This window comes from Rutidosis leptorrhynchoides, chromosome 3 (genome assembly GCF_046630445.1).
Source record: "Rutidosis leptorrhynchoides isolate AG116_Rl617_1_P2 chromosome 3, CSIRO_AGI_Rlap_v1, whole genome shotgun sequence".
In the NCBI taxonomy this organism is placed as follows: domain Eukaryota; kingdom Viridiplantae; phylum Streptophyta; class Magnoliopsida; order Asterales; family Asteraceae; genus Rutidosis; species Rutidosis leptorrhynchoides.
This window is the reverse complement of record NC_092335.1, coordinates 434,631,397-434,651,052: the sequence shown is the minus strand read 5'-3', so window position 1 is coordinate 434,651,052 and position 19,656 is coordinate 434,631,397. Positions and strand designations below refer to the sequence as shown.

The window sequence follows — 19,656 nt, the reverse complement described above, 5'->3', positions numbered from 1 at the left end:
TTTTCAGTGCTTCATTAGTTTAATTAGTCGTACATACCAATCCATGTATTTTATTTTATATAATTCCAATTCTAATAGATTATAAACAAATTAAAAACGTACCCTTCATATAAAACTGAAATAATGATTTTCTATATAATTTTAATATTCTTTCTAATTCAAACACTTTATATTTTGTATGTTTTAATTTTTTTCCGTATACTTCATATGTCCCAGATTAAAAAAATTATTTTAAAAAATAAATACTAAATTATAGGTACTGTATATTTTATAAAAAATAATTACTAAATTATAGGACTGATATAAGTGTATAGTTTATCATGATACTCCTCAAACCTAAATTTCTCATCACTAAACTATGAACGAAGGTATTCAACATACCGTATTTTCATCTACAATTTGCTCAATTTTTTCCTTAAATGGATCAATTTGATTGCACCAGTTAAAATTTCACCAATATTAGGGAAGGGTTTAATCAAAAAAATAGGTAATTGCTTATTATCCGTATAAAAACCCCCAAATTTGATTTCAATTCCATTCTTTTCTCAATCTATTCTTATCTAATTGATATCTTTCAACAATGCACAATTTTTAGATGCTTCTATTTCAATCTCTTCCATAATTAACTCGACTGATTTTATATCAAAAAAATTTGGCCACGTTTTTTTAATGGAATTAGGGTTTCGAATTAAAGAATCATGCCCTAAAAGGAGATCATTGCTCATTCATTTCTTCACTCTCATTCTAAACTACCAATTCATTCTTTATATTTTCTTTCTCAATTAACCCAAATGGTTGCAAACCAAGAATTTGTCCCTTTTGAATATGTTGAACAATGAGTTGACTAATCCTTCAGTGCGAATCAAGGTGTTCTCGGTCTGGAACAAAAACTACTGGACCAGTCCCAACGTTTTAGCATCCATTGAGATGGTCTTTATCGATAGCGAGGTATTAATTATAACCGGGTTTAATCATATTTTCATATTTTTCAGTTTATTGAATTTCATATTAGTAATTGCTAATAAGACTATATTAATCACATATAAAGTTGATAGTATTAATCTATTTGTATACTACATATTATTATAATTTATGCGGTTATTAAACAGGGTAACAAGATTGCTGCTACAATTTCGAAGAGGTTGATTGCACTCTTTCGTAGAACATTTATTGAAGGGAGTTTTTTGGATCTGTCCGATTTTGGTGTTGTCCCCTACGAAGAACAAAACTATAGGATGGCAGCCAACAAGTGGAAGGTACTAATGTTGCGATAAACTACCATTCGCAGGGCTGCACCTTTTGTGATACCGGGAGATGTTTTTGTGCCTGTGTCACATGAAGATGTTAATGAATGAATTGTTGATCCATCAACTGCTTTTGGTAAGTATCTAATATTAGTACTTGTTTATATAAAAAATAAAAAAATTATATAATAGACGACTTCCACATGATTTTGCATATGATTTGAATTCCATATTAAATGGATTTGTGATTCTTTTGTATACAGAGGTTCTCGGACAACTGGTTGAAAACAGTCCTGTTGAAATCAAATGGGATAAAGGAAGTGCTAAAAAGTCAATTACTCTTTACCTTCGTGATCTGGCTTATGGGAAACCTGTGTTGAAATTTTAATATATTATGTTCCTTTGACAAAATTATTAAATTATGAATGATCAATATATTAACTTATACTATTTGGATGCTTAATGTAGTGGTACCCGTATTAAGTGTATGTTATGGTCAAACCTTGCTGAACAACTTTATTAGTACGTTGAGGCTCATAAAGAAGATGGGTCTCAAATCATATGCCTCATAAACAACTGCAAGCTGCGTGATTATAATGGTTAGCAAAAAATTATATAAATCTTACAAAATGTTAGTATATGCCTTCAAAATAATTCAATCAAACATTTATTGACATATTCAGTATGTCCAAACAGGTTCGTAGGTTAGTAACCAGCTTTATGGATGCAGGCTCTTTATTGATGAAGACATAAGGACGATCAATGCTTTCAAAATTGTGTAAGTCATATTCTGTTGAAACATAAGTCATGCTGAAACAACAACAAAAAAACCATTCTTTTATGAATTCAAGTTATGGACAGAATAATATATCGTACTTACTGTGACGATCTCTTCAAATCCATATGGATGAACACATCATTCATTGATTTCATTGCGAGGTATTTGACCTCTATATGATACGTTTTGTAAATATTGCATTCTTTTGAAAAGGCACACCATAAATGAATATTTAAATCAAAGGTTTTCGACATCTGATGATTTCTACATATAGACAATCACCGTAATATAATAGTTTACAATAATACTTCCGTTGACAATGCAGTCATAATAAGATAGATGGTGATGATTTGTGAATGCAACGCTTTCTCGAATAAAACATGTATGACTCCATGCACATAGCTTGTCTAACATATAAGCAAACAGTGGAAGACTTCTAGGAACCTGAGAATAAACATGCTAACAAGTGTCAACACAAAGGTTGGTGAGTTCATAGTTTTAATGTTTCGCATAATATGTATATAAAGGTAGACCACAAGATTTCAGTTGTTTCATCCAGAAACGTTTATCAAATTATTCTACAAGATTGAGCACCCTGGTAACTAAGCTTTAACGTCTGTATAATAAGTACCCCTGTTTTAACATACATGCAACCAACATGTACAATACACGCAATCCAACGTATATTAACTCAAATAGCATACATCTGTTTTATAGTTCAGGCTAGGGTCTCTATACCTGGAATAGACGGGGATGTCAAACCCTATGGATCCATATACAACTACTCGCGCCCACCAGTTCTTATAACTGGCAGTTACTAGTTACCAAAGCTAAGGGATTTTAGGTTCAAACTCAGTGTAGAATTTAGTATGTACTTGTATCCATTGCGTTTAAAATAAAGTGCATGTATTCTCAGCCCAAAAATATAGATTGCAAAAGCAATTAAAAAGGGAGCAAATGAAACTCACCTTATCAGCACATAAAGTCGTTCACCGAAATGTGACCGAAACTCGGAATACCAATTAACCGTGGATCTCAACCTAGAGAACATATGTTGGTCAATAAATGTCTATCAAGCTAGGCCAGGTCATAGTGTATCACAATCCTAATGCTCGAGATCGAAATACAAAAGTTATCAAAAGTCAATCTGACTCAATACTATAGTTGAATGATCATGGCAATCGAAACATTTTAACATTTCACATAGTTTTCCAATTCTTATAAAATTAGACTATAGTTTTTATAAGGCTTTAAAATATGATAAAACGGTCAATTTTGACAATTGTTCAACAAAACGAGACGTGCCTTATATAGAAATTCATTTACTCGATTAGTAATATTTGAAAATCCAATTTATCAATCTTATAAACAGGTTGTTTAAATCTTAATTGCAGATTCAAAAGCAATTCCAATTATCATTAATCATAATTCAGTTGTCCATATCTTTTAATTCGTTCATCGAAATTACGCGGCTTCTAAATGAAAAGTTATTGATTTTTCGCCAGCTTTCCAAAAACATGCATATCATATACTTTTTATCAGTAATATATGTATTTAATTTGTGATTTATCATAAACTATTTAACGACAAAATTTAGCATACAAGCATGCATAAACATATATACTCGAGCACTAGACATGTATACACTATTAATATATAAAAGATAAGATATGAATGCTCACGTATCAATATTGTGATTCAATATTACAGGAAAGTACGTAGACGCAACAGAGATGATAAACACTAGGTTTGACTTGTAAACAATACCCAAGAATATTACTCATAACCTCCATAGCTATAACCCATAATTTCCTTAGCTCTATCCCGTTCGAAAAGCTTGTTTTGAAGTGACACGCTCATGACCTCGTCGTAGTATTTTATGTATAATATTAATTAATAATAATACTACTAATAGTATTAAGATTAATTATAATATTAATTAATAATATATATATATATATATATATATATATATATATATATATATATATAAAGAGAGCAGAGGGATGTGAGGATATGTGTGTGTGTAATCGAGCAAAAACGAATTCAATTTATAGACCTTTCCTGAAATCTGACCCCATGCGATCGCATGGGTTTTATGCTTATTTCCCATGCGATCGCATGGCCCCAAAATCCAGCTCACAATTTTTTTGTTGTTTTGCTTGTCGACATAATTAAATATAATATATATAATATATATAATTTAAATTAATTAATTATATAATATATTATATTCACTTGTCTAGTTGACTTGTAATTTTTGTTCCGATAAGTAGTACGTCATCACTCGACTTATGTCCCGGTTCTGGTTTTTCGAACGTCCTTTCGTACACTGAGAAAACTGGCACTTTAACTTTCGTGACTCGTACATTTGTCAAAATATAGACTTAACTATCCATAAACTATATCACTCGAAATATAACTTATACATTCGAGTGTTTTGGTCATTTACTTCTATAAATCATCGTCTCGTTATCTATCAAAGTATATTTAATAATATTGTTTTAAATCAAAACGTTTAATAACCAAGTTAATATTTATAAACACGTTTTAAATACACATCGCAAGTTATTCATACAATTACAATTCCAACTTATCATATATATTCAAATAGATATTTAAACCAATAAGTTTTATGCACAGTATCATACAATTAATACTTTGTTACGCTTTCAAGTTATAGTGTATATATGTATCTTTTTACATATAATTGTTCGCGAATCGTCGAGAATAGTCGATGGGTAATTGAATAGTTCAAAAATTTTGAGATTCAGTTTTACAGACTTTGCTTATCGTGTCGGAAACATTAAATCATATCGAGAATTTGGTTCAAAATAAGTCGAAATTTTCCGGGTCATCACAGTACCTACCCGTTAAAGAAATTTCGTCCCGAAATTTGAGTGAGGTCGTCATGGCTAACAATAAAAAATGTTTTCATGACGAATATGAGTCGATAAATAGAGTTTTATCACCGTTGAATAATATGGATAAAACAATCCGATTACTCGAAGCGTATGAGGGAAGTTATCGTAATAGAGTGAAATGAAGAATAGAGATTCGTTTTAACTCTTGACGTAGTAATAATTGATTTTTGGAATTTAAGGAATAGAAAATCTTCATAATCTAAATAAGATTTGATTCTTCGAAATTTAAGGAAATTAAGATTTCCTTTGATTGAATGTGTAATCTGCCTCGATTGCTATGTCTGATATTTTGCTATAAATTGACCTCTTCCGTTTCATTTATTTTCACCACTCCTATAATCTTCTTCCTTATTTCATACTTTCTAATAGATTGTGAAAATGCTTCATCCAGTTCTGATTCTTGATATACTCCTAACTTTCATATCTGTCATTCTTTTTTTTCATCTACCACCGGAGGAATTTATTTACTTTTACTATTACCTTGGGGTTATAGTGTTTTTCATTCTCCCGTGTCTTTATATTGCTATACGCATTGATATACATGGTTTGTAATATATGTGTTATTGTCAGGCTTTATATTTTCCCTTATATTTAGGAGCTCCATGCTTTCGTTTTTCCTTCCCGACTTCAAGTCAAGCGAATAATGGTCCAGAATTCGTAGGTATGGAGTTTCGAATGATCATAATATACAAAGCAGAGAGGAAAGGTAATAGAACGATTTGATTTGTCAAATTACCAGAATATCTGGAAAAGACCGAATCATCAAGAACAATATTTTCTTGATATTTTTAGAAGTTATATAGAATGAAAGAGTTATGTAACATGGTTCATGATGAGGGTATGATCTGTGAACCATTATCACGTTCTATTAGCAACTCAGCATGACTTACTGTAATATAATCACATTGATCAAGTGTCATTATATTATACTAACTCATGCTTCAGTTCCCAAACACTACTTCAAAAACATTCGTATTTTAAATTCAAATTTTTCAGAATCTAGAAACTAAAACAGTTTCTTTTATGATATAACACAGATAGCGCTAAGAGATAAATAATCTCGGACAATGATAGTTATGAAGATATCTTCAGAAATATCGAAGATATTTATAATGAAAGATATGATAATATCTTAGAATTTCTAATATCGAAGGATGATGAAGAAGATTTGTTCGTAAAGGTTTAGAGTCAGGAGCAAGGTATTCGTTAATGACTTCAGCAGACACTGAATCATTTGGATTCTTTGAAGGTACGTTTAGTCTTTGTGATTTGTCCACAACCTTCTTCATAGTTTGCTCCATCCATTTTCCAGTTCCAAACCTTCTCTTTTTCTGTGCTTTTCCAACACACTACTCTTTATCATCAAACTTTCGACTGTTAAGGTCGTTTACAGTTTTTGCTGCTTCATCAGCATTTTTCCAAAATTCGGAGGACTAGTTTCACAGTTTGGGGTGTTTTTCAGAAACTTCACATTCGAAGTAAGTAAGTCTAGGAGATAGACATTATATTTATATATATAACTGTTGGCGTAGAATTACTGCGAAATTCGAAATACTTATTGCTAATTCCCGATAGTTGGTATGGCAATTATTGTTACAAGATGTGGATGAGTAAATGATAGGGTTTCAATGAGTATAATGATTTTTCGGAAGGTCAAAGATCAATGAAGTTGTTGGTAAATTTACTGCTAATGTGGTGGGACATGAAAGGTTCCCCAGTAACAAGAACGTATATGTTAAGTTTATAATAAGGCTAATCTGAAAAGTCGAAGTTGACTGGTTGGAAGTGTGGTAAAGCTGGATACTTTGAAAAGGGATTGCAAGATTATTTTCGGTATTAACAATACTAAAGGATCTTTCACAGTTTTGAAGTCAAAGTATAGCTTTGAAAGATGTAGAGATCTAAGAATGATGTCACCGGTTCAGAGTTATGACTTGGATTCCGATCAGTCAATATCAGAATATGTAATTGAATTTGTATGAAAACGATTGTATATCGTTGTGAGCATTGTTAATAATTTTTGAATCAAAGTTGAAGAATGTACAGTATAACATATTAATTGTGAACTTATATATTTCCCGAGTATTACCTACCCGTTAAAGATTTCACAATTAATACTTTGTACAAAAGAATTTTTATTACCGTCTTTATGAAAATATATGTATGTATATTTTCTTCAGATGTGAAACAGATTTAATGAGTTAATATCATATTAAGCTCATTTGATTTTTGGCTTGAATTAGAAATGAATAATCTCTAAAACATTAGAGATTACATAATCTTCGAGGAGTATTTCACTAATGAAATCAATACTTCATTATTTATTCTTATTGATATTCCTTGGTGAGGGATGTTGGTGCTCTTGGAATTTTTGTGAACCTTACAAGGCACAGATGATGTTTTCTGGAAAGTTTCGAGTATATCGAAAATGGAAATGTAAAATCAATTATGTAATTGAATGATACACTTGGTTTATTATGAAATGGAATTCATTAATTTGAAACAGAGATTGTAGTTAACGATGGCTAAGTTGTAACGAAAGATGTACCTTATAGCATATTAGTAATATGAATTAACCGAGTAATATTTACCCCTTAAAATTCATACGTAATAGCTTAGTACGAAAAGATATATTAGAATTTTCAAAATCTATATAATATATAAATTCTTTGAATATAGTGAGTTAATACTTCATAACTCATTATCTTAATATACCCATTGGTGATTGTGGTGTCGATATCGTCGGTGGTTATGGAGTTGGTGGAGCTTATGGTGATACAGGTGTTGCTAGTGGTACTTCTGGTGATGCTGTATAACAAGTCTAGCTTGTAAATCACGTACCATTCCTGTCAGGGTTTCTAATCTCCCCTCTATCTTCTCTATTTATCTGATTTATGGTTAGAACTGGGATAAATAATCTCTAAGATTTTAGAGATTACATAATCGCCGTAGGATATTTCCCCGATGAAGTTATGAATCCATACTTCATCGTTCGTTGTTGTTGGTACTCCTTGGTATCATGGTGCGTATGATGTTGATATCCGAGGTACATATTGTGATGTTGAGGTGTGTGATGGGGATGTTGTTGTTGGTGGTGGTAATGGTACTGTTGGTGTTGTTGTCGGTGGTACTATTGCCGCTGATGCTGGTGGTGCCTGTGATGCCTGCAGGTTGCGCATCATGTTCTCCAAAGTCACTACTCGAGCGCGAAGCTCGTTGACTTCTTCTACTACACCCGGATGATTGGCGGTTCGGACAAGCGGATGAATAAGATTTAGAATGTTGGATATTACGTAGTCGTTGCGAGCTGTTCTGGAAATGAGGGTGTAAATGGTGTTACGAACAGGTTTGCCGGTGAGTGCTTCAGGTTCTTCGCCAAGAGGGGAATGTGGTGGATGGAAGGGATCACCTTCTTCTTGTCTCCAATGATTAAGTAGATTACGAACCCATCCCCAATTCATCCAAAATAGATGATGGCTAATTGGTTGGTCCATTCCGGTTACACTGCTTTCGGAGCTCAGGTAGAATTCCATATCGGAATAGCTGTCGGAATCTAAGGAATTCGAACTAGATGCGGAATTCATATTACACGGTTAGATAAAGGATTTTTGATATGAAATGATTTTTGAATATCGGATGATATTCTAATTACATAGAATACCTATATATAGTACAAGGGATCTGCAAATTACGGAGGAACTTTCGAAAGCTGTCAGGCAAAGTTTACAGTACCAGATATGCTAAGATATGAATTTTGTCTATACACTATTCATGCAATCATTGCAGTAAAACGTGTCTAGACTAGGAATGATAAGCAGGTAATTTCTGACAAGAAGTGATAAGCTAAACTTTTGACATGCAGACACGGTCGAAGCCCAGACTTACTAATGCATCCTAACAACTATCAGTTAGACACATTCATGCAAGACCTGGTTCGCTAAGACCAACGCTCTGATACCAACTGTGACGATCTCTCCAAATCCATATGGACGAACACGTCATTCATTGATTTCATTGCGAGGTATTTGACCTCTATATGATACGTTTTGTAAACATTGCATTCTTTTGAAAAGGCACACCATAAATGAATATTTAAATCAAAGGTTTTCGACATCTGATGATTTCTACATATAGACAATCACCGTAATATAATAGTTTATAATAATACTTCCGTTGATAATGCAGTCATAATAAGATAGATGGTGATGATTTGTGAATGCAACGCTTTCTCGAATAAAACATGTATGACTCCATGCACATAGCTTGTCTAACATATAAGCAAACAGCGAAAGACTTCTAGGAACCTGAGAATAAACATGCTAACAAGTGTCAACACAAAGGTTGGTGAGTTCATAGTTTTAATGTTTCGCATAATATGTATATAAAGGTAGACCACAAGATTTCAGTTGTTTCATCCAGAAACGTTTATCAAATTATTCTACAAGATTGAGCACCCTGGTAACTAAGCTTTAACGTCTGTATAATAAGTACCCCTGTTTTAACATACATGCAACCAACATGTACAATACACGCAATCCAACGTATATTAATTCAAATAGCATACATCTGCTTTATAGTTCAGGCTAGGGTCTCTATAACTAGAACAGACGGGGATGTCAAACCCTATGGATCCATATACAACTACTCGCGCCCACCAGTTCTTATAACTGGCAGTTACTAGTTACCAAAGCTAAGGGATTTTAGGTTCAAACTCAGTGTAGAATTTAGTATGTACTTGTATCCATTGCGTTTAAAATAAAGTGCACGTTTTCTCAGCCCAAAAATATAGATTGCAAAAGCAATTAAAAAGGGAGCAAATGAAACTCACCTTATCAGCACATAAAGTCGTTCACCGAAATGTGACCGAAACTTGAAATACCAATTAACCGTAGATCTCAACCTAGAGAACATATGTTGGTCAATAAATGTCTATCAAGCTAGGTCTGGTCATAGTGTATCACAATCCTAATGCTCGAGATCGAAATACAAAAGTTATCAAAAGTCATTTCAAAAAGTCAATCTGACTCAATACTATAGTTGAATGATCATGGCAATCGAAACATTTTAACATTTCACATAGTTTTTCAATTCTTATAAAATTAGACTATAGTTTTTATAAGGCTTTAAAATATGATAAAACAGTCAATTTTGACAATTGTTCAACAAAACGAGACGTGCCTTATATAGAAATTCATTTACTCGATTAGTAATATTTGAAAATCCAATTTATCAATCTTATAAACAGGTTGTTTAAATCTTAATTACAGATTCAAAAGCAATTCCAATTATCATTAATCATAATTCAGTTGTCCATATCTTTTAATTCGTTCATCGAAATTACGCGGCTTCTAAATGAAAAGTTATTGATTTTTCGCCAGCTTTCCAAAAACATGCATATCATATACCTTTTATCAGTAATATATGTATTTAATTCATGATTCATCATAAGCTGTTTAACGACGAAATTTAGCATACAAGCATGCATAAACATATATACTCGAGCACTAGACATGTATACACTATTAATATATAAAAGATAAGATATGAATGCTCACGTATCAATATTTTGATTCAATATTGCAGGAAAGTACGTAGACGTAATAGAGATGATAAACACTAGGTTTGACTTGTAAACAATACCCACGAATATTACCCATAACCTCCATAGCTATAACCCATAATTTCCTTAGCTCTATCCCGTTCGAAAAGCTTGTTTTGAAGTGACACGCTCATGACCTCGTCGTAGTATTTTATGTATAATATTAATTAATAATAATACTACTAATAGTATTAAGATTAATTATAATATTAATTAATAATATATATATATATATATATATATATATATATATATATACAGAGAGCAGAGGGATGTGAGGATATGTGTGTGTGTAATCGAGCAAAAACGAATTCAATTTATAGACCTTTCCTGAAATCTGACCCCATGCGATCGCATGGGTTTTATGCCTATTTCCCATGCGATCGCATGGCCCCAAAATCCAGCTCACAATTTTTGTTGTTGTTATGCTTGTCGACATAATTAAATATAATATATATAATTTAAATTAATTAATTATATAATATATTATATTCACTTGTCTAGTTGACTTATAATTTTTGTTCCGATAAGTCGTACGTCGTCACTCGACTTATGTCCCGGTTCCGGTTTTTCGAACGTCCTTTCGTACACTGAGAAAACTGGCACTTTACCTTTCGTGACTCGTACATTTGTCAAAATATAGACTTAACTATCCATAAACTATATCACTCGAAATATAACTTATACATTCGAGTGTTTTGGTCATTTACTTCTATAAATCATCGTCTCGTTATCTATCAAAGTATATTTAATAATATTGTTTTAAATCAAAACGTTTAATAACCAAGTTAATATTCATAAACACGTTTTAAATACACATCGCAAGTTATTCATACAATTACAATTCCAACTTATCATATATATTCAAATAGATATTTAAACCAATAAGTTTTATGCATAGTATCATACAATTAATACTTTGTTACGCTTTCAAGTTATAGTGTATATATGTATCTTTTTACATATAATTGTTCGCGAATCGTCGAGAATAGTCGATGGGTAATTGAATAGTTCAAAAATTTTGAGATTCAGTTTTATAGACTTTGCTTATCGTGTCAGAAACATTAAATCATATCGAGAATTTGGTTCAAAATAAGTCGAAATTTTTCGGGTCATCACACTTACCAATCTATTCTTAACTCATAATACATATCAATATTTCATAAAGTTGTGAATGATACACAAAATGGATTAATGAGTTTAATTAGTTGTAACATTAAAGGATTTATAATTAGTCTTCTCATATATTTATATCATACTACAGAAACAAATGGTGCTTACTGATCAGAAAATTACATTGTCTTCATGACTTCATGATTCAATAAAGCCTTGACAATTGTTGTTCTTTAACTCTTTTTGATTTTAATAAAGCCTTAAAGCCAACTTGACATCTGAAGTTCTACCCCCCGTCAATAAGGATGATTTGATTTTGTCAACCAATGAGATCTTCAAAGCTAGGAAGTTTAATGATGTGTCTAAAGTCATCATGGCAGATGCTCATCTAATTCAGGAGGTCAGAATTTCTTACCTTAACATGAACATATACCATTGTTTATGATATTTGAGTTTTATATCAGATGGTATATAAATGTAGTTGCTCAAAATTAAGTATTGAAGGTTATTCAACTTTGAAAAATCAATTTTCATCAGGTTAAAAGCTTTGTCATGCGCGGTAAAGTTGACATGATTTGTGATGGTGATGGTTGGTTTGGATTTCATTGTCAACAATGTAAGAAGAAGGTGCAACAAATGTATTGTTTGAATCAAGATAAACTTGATTACTTCTGCACCAAATGTGATAAAGAAGTAACTGATGTCACCCCTAAGTATGTGTAATTTGCAATTGATAATGCTAAAAACGAACATATATTTCATAGCATTATTCCTCAAGAAAGACAAGCTTTTAGTTGCAATTGTTCTATTTACAAGTGATATTCGTTTAAATAATAAAAGGTGAAGACAAAAGACAGATTCGACGAATTGAAGACGCAAACGACCAAAAAGCGCAAAAGTACAAAAGACAATCAAAGAGGTTCCAATTATTGATAAGAAACGTCTCGAAATTACAAGAGTACAAGATTCAAAACGCAAAGTACAAGATATTAAATGGTACGCAAGGACGTTCGAAAATCCGGAACCGGGACCAGAGTCAACTCTCAACGCTCGACGCAACGGACTAAAAATTACAAGTCAACTATGCACATAAATATAATATAATATTTAAATAATTCTTATAATTATTTATATATTATAATAAATAATAAAAACCGTCGGCAAGAAAGACTCCAAAGGGACTGAGCTATAATTTCATTCTCCGCGACTCGCGGAGTTTGAAGGCAAAAATGCCGCGAGTCGCGGAGCCCCAAAAGTCGACTTTTCCTATAAAAGCAACCGAATTCTGATCGCAAATCATCATCTTTTTCTTCTTCTTCTCATACGTAAAATATATATATATATTTATAATTTATATTTTAATTTTAATTTTAATTATAATTCTAATAATAAGGGTATGTTAGCGAATATTGTAAGGGTGTAAGTCGAAATTATGTCCGTGTAACGCTACGCTATTTTTAATCATTGTAAGTTATGTTCAACCTTTTTACATTAATGTCTCGTAGCTAAGTTATTATTATGCTTATTTAAAACGAAGTAATCATGATGTTGGGCTAATTACTAAAATTGAGTAATTGGGCTTTGTACCATAATTGGGGTTTGGACAAAAGAACGACACTTGTGGAAATTAGACTATGGGCTATTAATGGGCTTTATATTTGTTTAACTAAATGATAGTTTGTTAATGTTAATATAAAGATTTACAATTGGGCGTCCCTATAAATTACCATATACACTCAATCGGATACGATGGGCGGGGTATTTATATGTACGAATAATCGTTCATTTAACCGGACACGGGAATGGATTAATAGCCACTAGAATAATTAAAACAGGGGTGAAATTATGTACAAGGACATTTGGTATAATTGATAACAAAATATTAAAACTTTGGGTTACACTCAGTCGACATCCTGGTGTAATTATTAAACAAAGTATTAAAATCTTGTTACAGTTTAAATCTCCAATTAGTTGGAATATTTAACTTCGGGTATAAGGATAATTTGACGAGGACACTCGCACTTTATATTTATGACTGATGGACTGTTATGGACAAAAACCAGACGGACATATTAAATAATCCAGGACAAAGGACAATTAACCCATGGGCATAAAACTAAAATTAACACGTCAAACATCATGATTACGGAAGTTTAAATAAGCATAATTCTTTTATTTCATATTTAATTTCCTTTATTTTATATTTAATTTCACTTCTAAATATCGCATTTTTATTATTATTGTATTTAATTGCACTTTTAATTATCGTACTTTTTAATTATCGCAAGTTTATTTTATCGCACTTTTATTATTCGCAATTTCATTATCGTTATTTACTTTATGCTTTAATTTAAGTCTTGTATTCATTTTTAATATTTTACATTTGGTTTTAACTGCGACTAAAGTTTTAAAATTGACAAACCGGTCATTAAATGGTAAAAACCCCCCTTTATAATAATAATATTACTTATATATATATATATTTGTATTTTTATAAAAGTAAACTAATATAGCGTTGAGCTTTGTTTAAAAAAGATTCCCTGTGGAACGAACCGGACTTACTAAAAACTACACTACTGTACGATTAGGTACACTGCCTATAAGTGTTGTAGCAAGGTTTAAGTATATCCATTCTATAAATAAATAAATATCTTGTGTAAAATTGTATCGTATTTAATAGTGTTTCGCACTAAAATAATACTATTTTCGTATACACCCCGCTGCACATCAAGTATTTTTGGCGCCGCTGCCGGAGAACTTTCTAAACGCTAGAAGCGCAACGCTAATATAAAAAAAAAGGAGATTTTTAGTTTACTTCTATTAAAAGTCGCTTTTGTAAAAATACGTTTTAAATATTCAAAAATATAAAAAGAAAAACAAAAATATAAGTATTTTTAAGATTTTGTTAAATATTTAAGTTTTATAAGTTTCTTTATTTTTATTTTAGTTTATAAAAATATAAGTTTTATTTAAATATCTTTTATTTATATAAAAACAGAAAACAGAAAAAAAAAATACATAAATAAATAAATAAAGAAAAACGCGTCGAAGATTAAACCTGTCATCTGAATTTCTGAACCCCGCGAGTCGCGGGGTTTGAAGCTTTGAATACCGCAAGTCGCGGAGGGGACCTGACACACGAACAGGAAGCCCTAATCCTGCATTTATTACGGAGTTATTATTATTATTATTTATTAATTAAAACCCTAATTATGTTTTTAGTTTTTAATTAGTTTTTAGTTTTTATTATTATTTTGTATATTTTGTTTAAATTAGTTTAATTAATTTGTAAAATTAGTAGTTTTATTAAATAAATAATATAAAAATAATATTTTTATAAAAATTGTACTTTTTACAACTTTTTGTATATTTTTATATTTTGTCCCTTTTCAATCGTTTTAACGTAATATTTGTATTTTTCGCTCATATTTAATTTTAAACTTAGTTTTTGCTATAGTTATTTTTACTCCTAGATTTTTAGGCTTTGCCGTAGAATTCCTTAAGTGCTTTTTCTTAGATTAAGATTTAGGTGCTTTAGAATTTTGCGACGCCTTTTTAAGTTTTAGTTTCTTTTTAAGTTATTTCCATTTGGGATTTAGTTTTTCTTGTAAGCTTTAATATTTTTAGACACCTTTTTACCTATGTATCAATTATCATTCCAATTAGTAATTTCAATTTGCGATTATAATTTTAAGTTAGTTGTAGTAATAAGGTTAGGTTAGTCAAGTATTTTTAAGTTTTATAAGTTTCTTTTATTTTTTCGTCACCTTTTATTTTTCAACCATTTTTCTTTTTCAACCTTTTTCCGACGAACTCTTTTTCTTTCTTATTTCTCGCTATTCTAGTTTTAGGACATAGATTTTTATTCTACTTCTTATCTAAATTTCTTAAAATTACGAAAATTTATTTTAAGTGGTTAAATTAATAGACATCAAAATTTTCTGGTTCGTAGTAATAGTTGGATTTGTACGTGGACCGGGTTATTGGAGCCAAACAGTCCTCAATTATATTGAGACCAAACGAATCCTGCCCCTCTGCTGCATCTTTTGGCTATTCGAAACGTGGGCAAAATCAGAAAAGTCTATTGATTGGATAACTTATTATAATTTTTCTTTCCTTTTAAAAACTAATAGGATATTCAGTGAATGCACCGAGCAAGACGTTCACCACCTTTTGTACGTTCACCACCTGTAACTAGATCAAGACATTTAGCAAATATAACCGCCGTTGATTTTTCTTTAGAATCGTCATCCAGTAGACCAAGTACTTCAGTTCAAATTTCCGATAATCCATTTTTTGAACCCGACCTCACAATTGAGAATCCGGAGAATATTCAGGAACGGTTCGTAGATCCTGAACCACTAAACTTTCCTCCGGAGCCACCAATCATTCAAACAGAGATTGTTGAGGAACGAACCATTAAATCAGAATCATCTAGTGATACCGATTCAACAAATTCAATTATGGAGAATCTGGAACCTTTAAGTATGGAAGACCGAATGAGAGCTAAACGCACTGGCCAAGGTCACGCAATTACTCATCCAGACATTAATGCGCCAGATTATGAAATCAAATGACAAATTCTACACATGGTGACTAATCAATGCCAATTTAGTGGTGCGCCGAAGGAAGATCCAAATGAACATCTACGTACCTTTAATAGGATCTGCACACTATTTAAAATCCGAGAAGTGGAGGATGAACAGATATATCTCATGTTATTTCTCTGGACTTTAAAGGGAGAAGCCAAAGATTGGTTGGAATCGTTACCTGAAGGGGCGATTGATACATGGGACGTTTTAGTTGAAAAATTTCTTAAACAATTCTTTCCTGCATCTAAAGCCGTAAGACTTCAAGCAGAAATTGTTACGTTCACACAGAAACCAAATGAAACTCTATATGAGGCATGGACAAGATATGGAAAGTTGTTAAGAGGATGTCCGCAACATGGTTTAGACACCTGTCAAATAGTACAAATATTCTACCAACGATGCGACATCACTACAAGAAAAGACATAGATATAGCAGCTGGTGGCTCTATTATGAAGAAAACCGAAACTGATGCTTACAAAATTATTGATAACACTGCTTCCCACTCACATGAGTGGCACCAAGAAAAAGACATCGTTAGATCATCTAAAGCAGCTAGAGCCGATTCTAGCCATGACTTAGATTCCATTTCCGCAAAGATAGATGCTGTGGAGAGACGAATGGAAAAGATGACTAAAGATATTCACTCAATACGAATTAGTTGTGAGCAGTGTGGAGGACCACATTTGACAAAAGATTGTCTCAGTATTGAATTAACAATGGAACAAAGAGAGAATATTTCATACATAAACCAAAGGCCTGGAAATAATTATCAGAATAATTATCAACCGCCAAGACCGATTTACAATCAAAACCAGAATTATAACAGAAATATTCCATACAACAACCAACAAGGTCCTAGCAATCAACAAGTATCCAATAATACTTATAATCAGCAAAGACCTAATTTTCAAAACAAACCACCACAACAAACCGATGATAAAAAGCCGAATTTAGAAGATATGATGACAAAGCTAGTTGAAATTCAAACACAATTTTTCACATCTCGAAAACAAACCAATGAACAAAATGCTCAAGCATTTAGAAATCAACAAGCTTCTATTCAAAATCTGGAACAAGAAGTGAGTAACCTAGCAAGGTTAATAGGTGAAAGAAAACCGGGAAGTCTACCTAGTGATACAAATGCTAACCCCCGAAATGAAACAGCTAAAGCTATTACCACAAGAAGTGGTACAACACTTAAACCACCGGAAATACCTGTAACTTCTGATGAAGCCATTCCTACTCCACAAGAACCACAACCTGATCAATATAAGGAAAAAGAACTGGTAGTTGAAAAGGTTAATGAAGATAACACAGTTAAGGATAAACCTTATGTTAAACCATATCAACCACCACTTCCTTATCCGAGTAAAATGAAGAAAGAGAAACTTGAAGCCGAGCAATCCAAATTCTTGGATATGTTTAAACAAATAAATGTAAATCTTCCTTTCATTGATGTGATTTCAGGAATGCCTAGATATGCTAAATTCTTGAAAGATCTAATTTCAAATAGAAAGAAAATGGAAGAACTCTCGACTGTTACTATGAATGCTAATTGTTCAGCAGTGCTGTTGAATAAGATACCAGAAAAATTACCTGATCCAGGAAGTTTCACAATTCCATGTTTTCTGGGTAGTCTTAGTTCAATAGAAGCATTGGCAGACTTAGGTGCTAGTATAAATCTAATGCCGTATTCACTATACACTAAACTAGACCTTGGAGAATTGAAACCAACCAGAATAAGCATACAACTAGCCGATAGATCAATAAAATATCCTAGAGGGATAATGGAGAACATGCTAGTTAAAGTTGGTACTTTAGTATTTCCAGTAGATTTTGTTGTTCTGGACATGGAAGAAGATTCTCAAGTTCCTCTCATATTAGGAAGACCATTCTTAAACACGGCTAAAGCAATGATAGACGTGTTCGGTAAGAAACTGACCCTAAGTATAGAGGATGAGAGTGTTACCTTTTCAGTTGATAGAGCAATGCAACAACCACAATATGCAGATGATACATGTTATTATATTCAAACTATAGATGCACATGCAGAATTATTAGAAGAATTTCCAGAATTACAAGGAACAGGAGAATGTTCTTTAGGAGAAGGTAATGAACCAATTGATGAAGCTGAAATGTTAGCTACACTTATAGCTAATGGATATGAACCAACAACAGAAGAAATTCAAATGATAAAAGAAGAAGACAGATATCGATACAAATCATCGATAGAAGAACCTCCGAAATTAGAGTTAAAGCCACTTCCAAACCATTTGGAATATGCTTATTTACATGGTGAATCTGAATTACCTGTAATAATATCGTCTTCTCTTACTGAAAATGAGAAATCACAACTCATTTCTGTGTTGAAAGCTCATAAACCAGCCATTGCATGGAAGATTCATGATATTAAAGGAATAAGTCCTTCGTATTGCACACATAAAATCTTTATGGAAGAAGGTCATAAAACGTATGTGCAACGCCAACGAAGACTAAATCCTAATATGCAAGATGTAGTTAAGAAAGAGATTATTAAACTGCTAGATGCAGGTTTGATATATCCAATTTCTGATAGTCCATGGGTAAGCCCAGTTCAATGCGTGCCTAAGAAGGGTGGCATGACTGTCATTACAAATGAGAAAAATGAGCTTATTCCTACTAGGACTGTAACAGGATGGCGTGTATGTATTGATTATAGAAAATTAAATGACGCCACCAGAAAAGATCACTTTCCCTTACCTTTCATAGATCAAATGTTGGAAAGATTAGCCGGAAATAGTTACTATTGTTTTCTAGATGGATTTTCCGGATATTTTCAAATTCCAATAGCACCCGAGGACCAACAGAAAACCACATTCACGTGCCCTTATGGTACTTTTGCTTATAAACGCATACCATTTGGACTTTGTAACGCCCCTGCAACCTTTCAAAGGTGTATGATGGCGATTTTTCATGACATGATAGAAGAATGCATGGAAGTATTCATGGATGACTTTTCAGTCTTCGGTGATACATTTGAATCATGTCTAGTTAATCTGGAACGAATGCTAATTAGATGTGAAAAATCAAATCTAGTACTTAATTGGGAGAAATGCCATTTCATGGTTAAAGAAGGCATCGTTCTTGGACATAAAATTTCAAAAGAAGGAATTGAAGTGGATAGAGCTAAAGTAGATGCAATTGCTAAACTTCCACATCCCACCAATGTTAGAGGAGTTAGGAGTTTTCTAGGGCATGCCGGTTTTTACCGACGTTTCATAAAAGATTTTTCTAAAATTGCCACTCCTATGAATAAACTCCTAGAAAAGGATGCGCCATTCATCTTTTCAGATGAGTGTATCAAATCTTTTAATATTCTTAAAGAGAAACTCACTAATGCGCCGATCATGATAACACCAAATTGGA

At 32.1% G+C, this 19,656-nt stretch overlaps 1 protein-coding gene across 1 annotated transcript; it reads left to right on the top strand.

The window, feature by feature from the left end:
- Positions 1-825: 825 nt before the first annotated feature.
- On the top strand, positions 826-12,381 carry LOC139901483 (uncharacterized). The gene is made up of 5 exons (XM_071884192.1): positions 826-948; positions 1,110-1,256; positions 1,510-1,619; positions 11,917-12,058; positions 12,196-12,381. The coding sequence occupies exons 1-5, from the start codon at positions 826-828 to the stop codon at positions 12,379-12,381; spliced, it is 708 nt and encodes a 235-aa protein (XP_071740293.1).
- Positions 12,382-19,656: the final 7,275 nt, after the last annotated feature.

Excerpts from the sequence above, each read along its gene's own strand:
- LOC139901483 (XM_071884192.1), top strand. The coding sequence starts at position 826 with ATGTTGAACAATGAGTTGACTAATCCTTCAGTGCGAATCAAGGTGTTC. Across the intron at positions 1,257-1,509 it reads TGGCAGCCAACAAGTGGAAG|GTTCTCGGACAACTGGTTGA; the intron begins GTACTAATGTTG and ends TTGTATACAGAG. Across the intron at positions 12,059-12,195 it reads ATGCTCATCTAATTCAGGAG|GTTAAAAGCTTTGTCATGCG; the intron begins GTCAGAATTTCT and ends AATTTTCATCAG.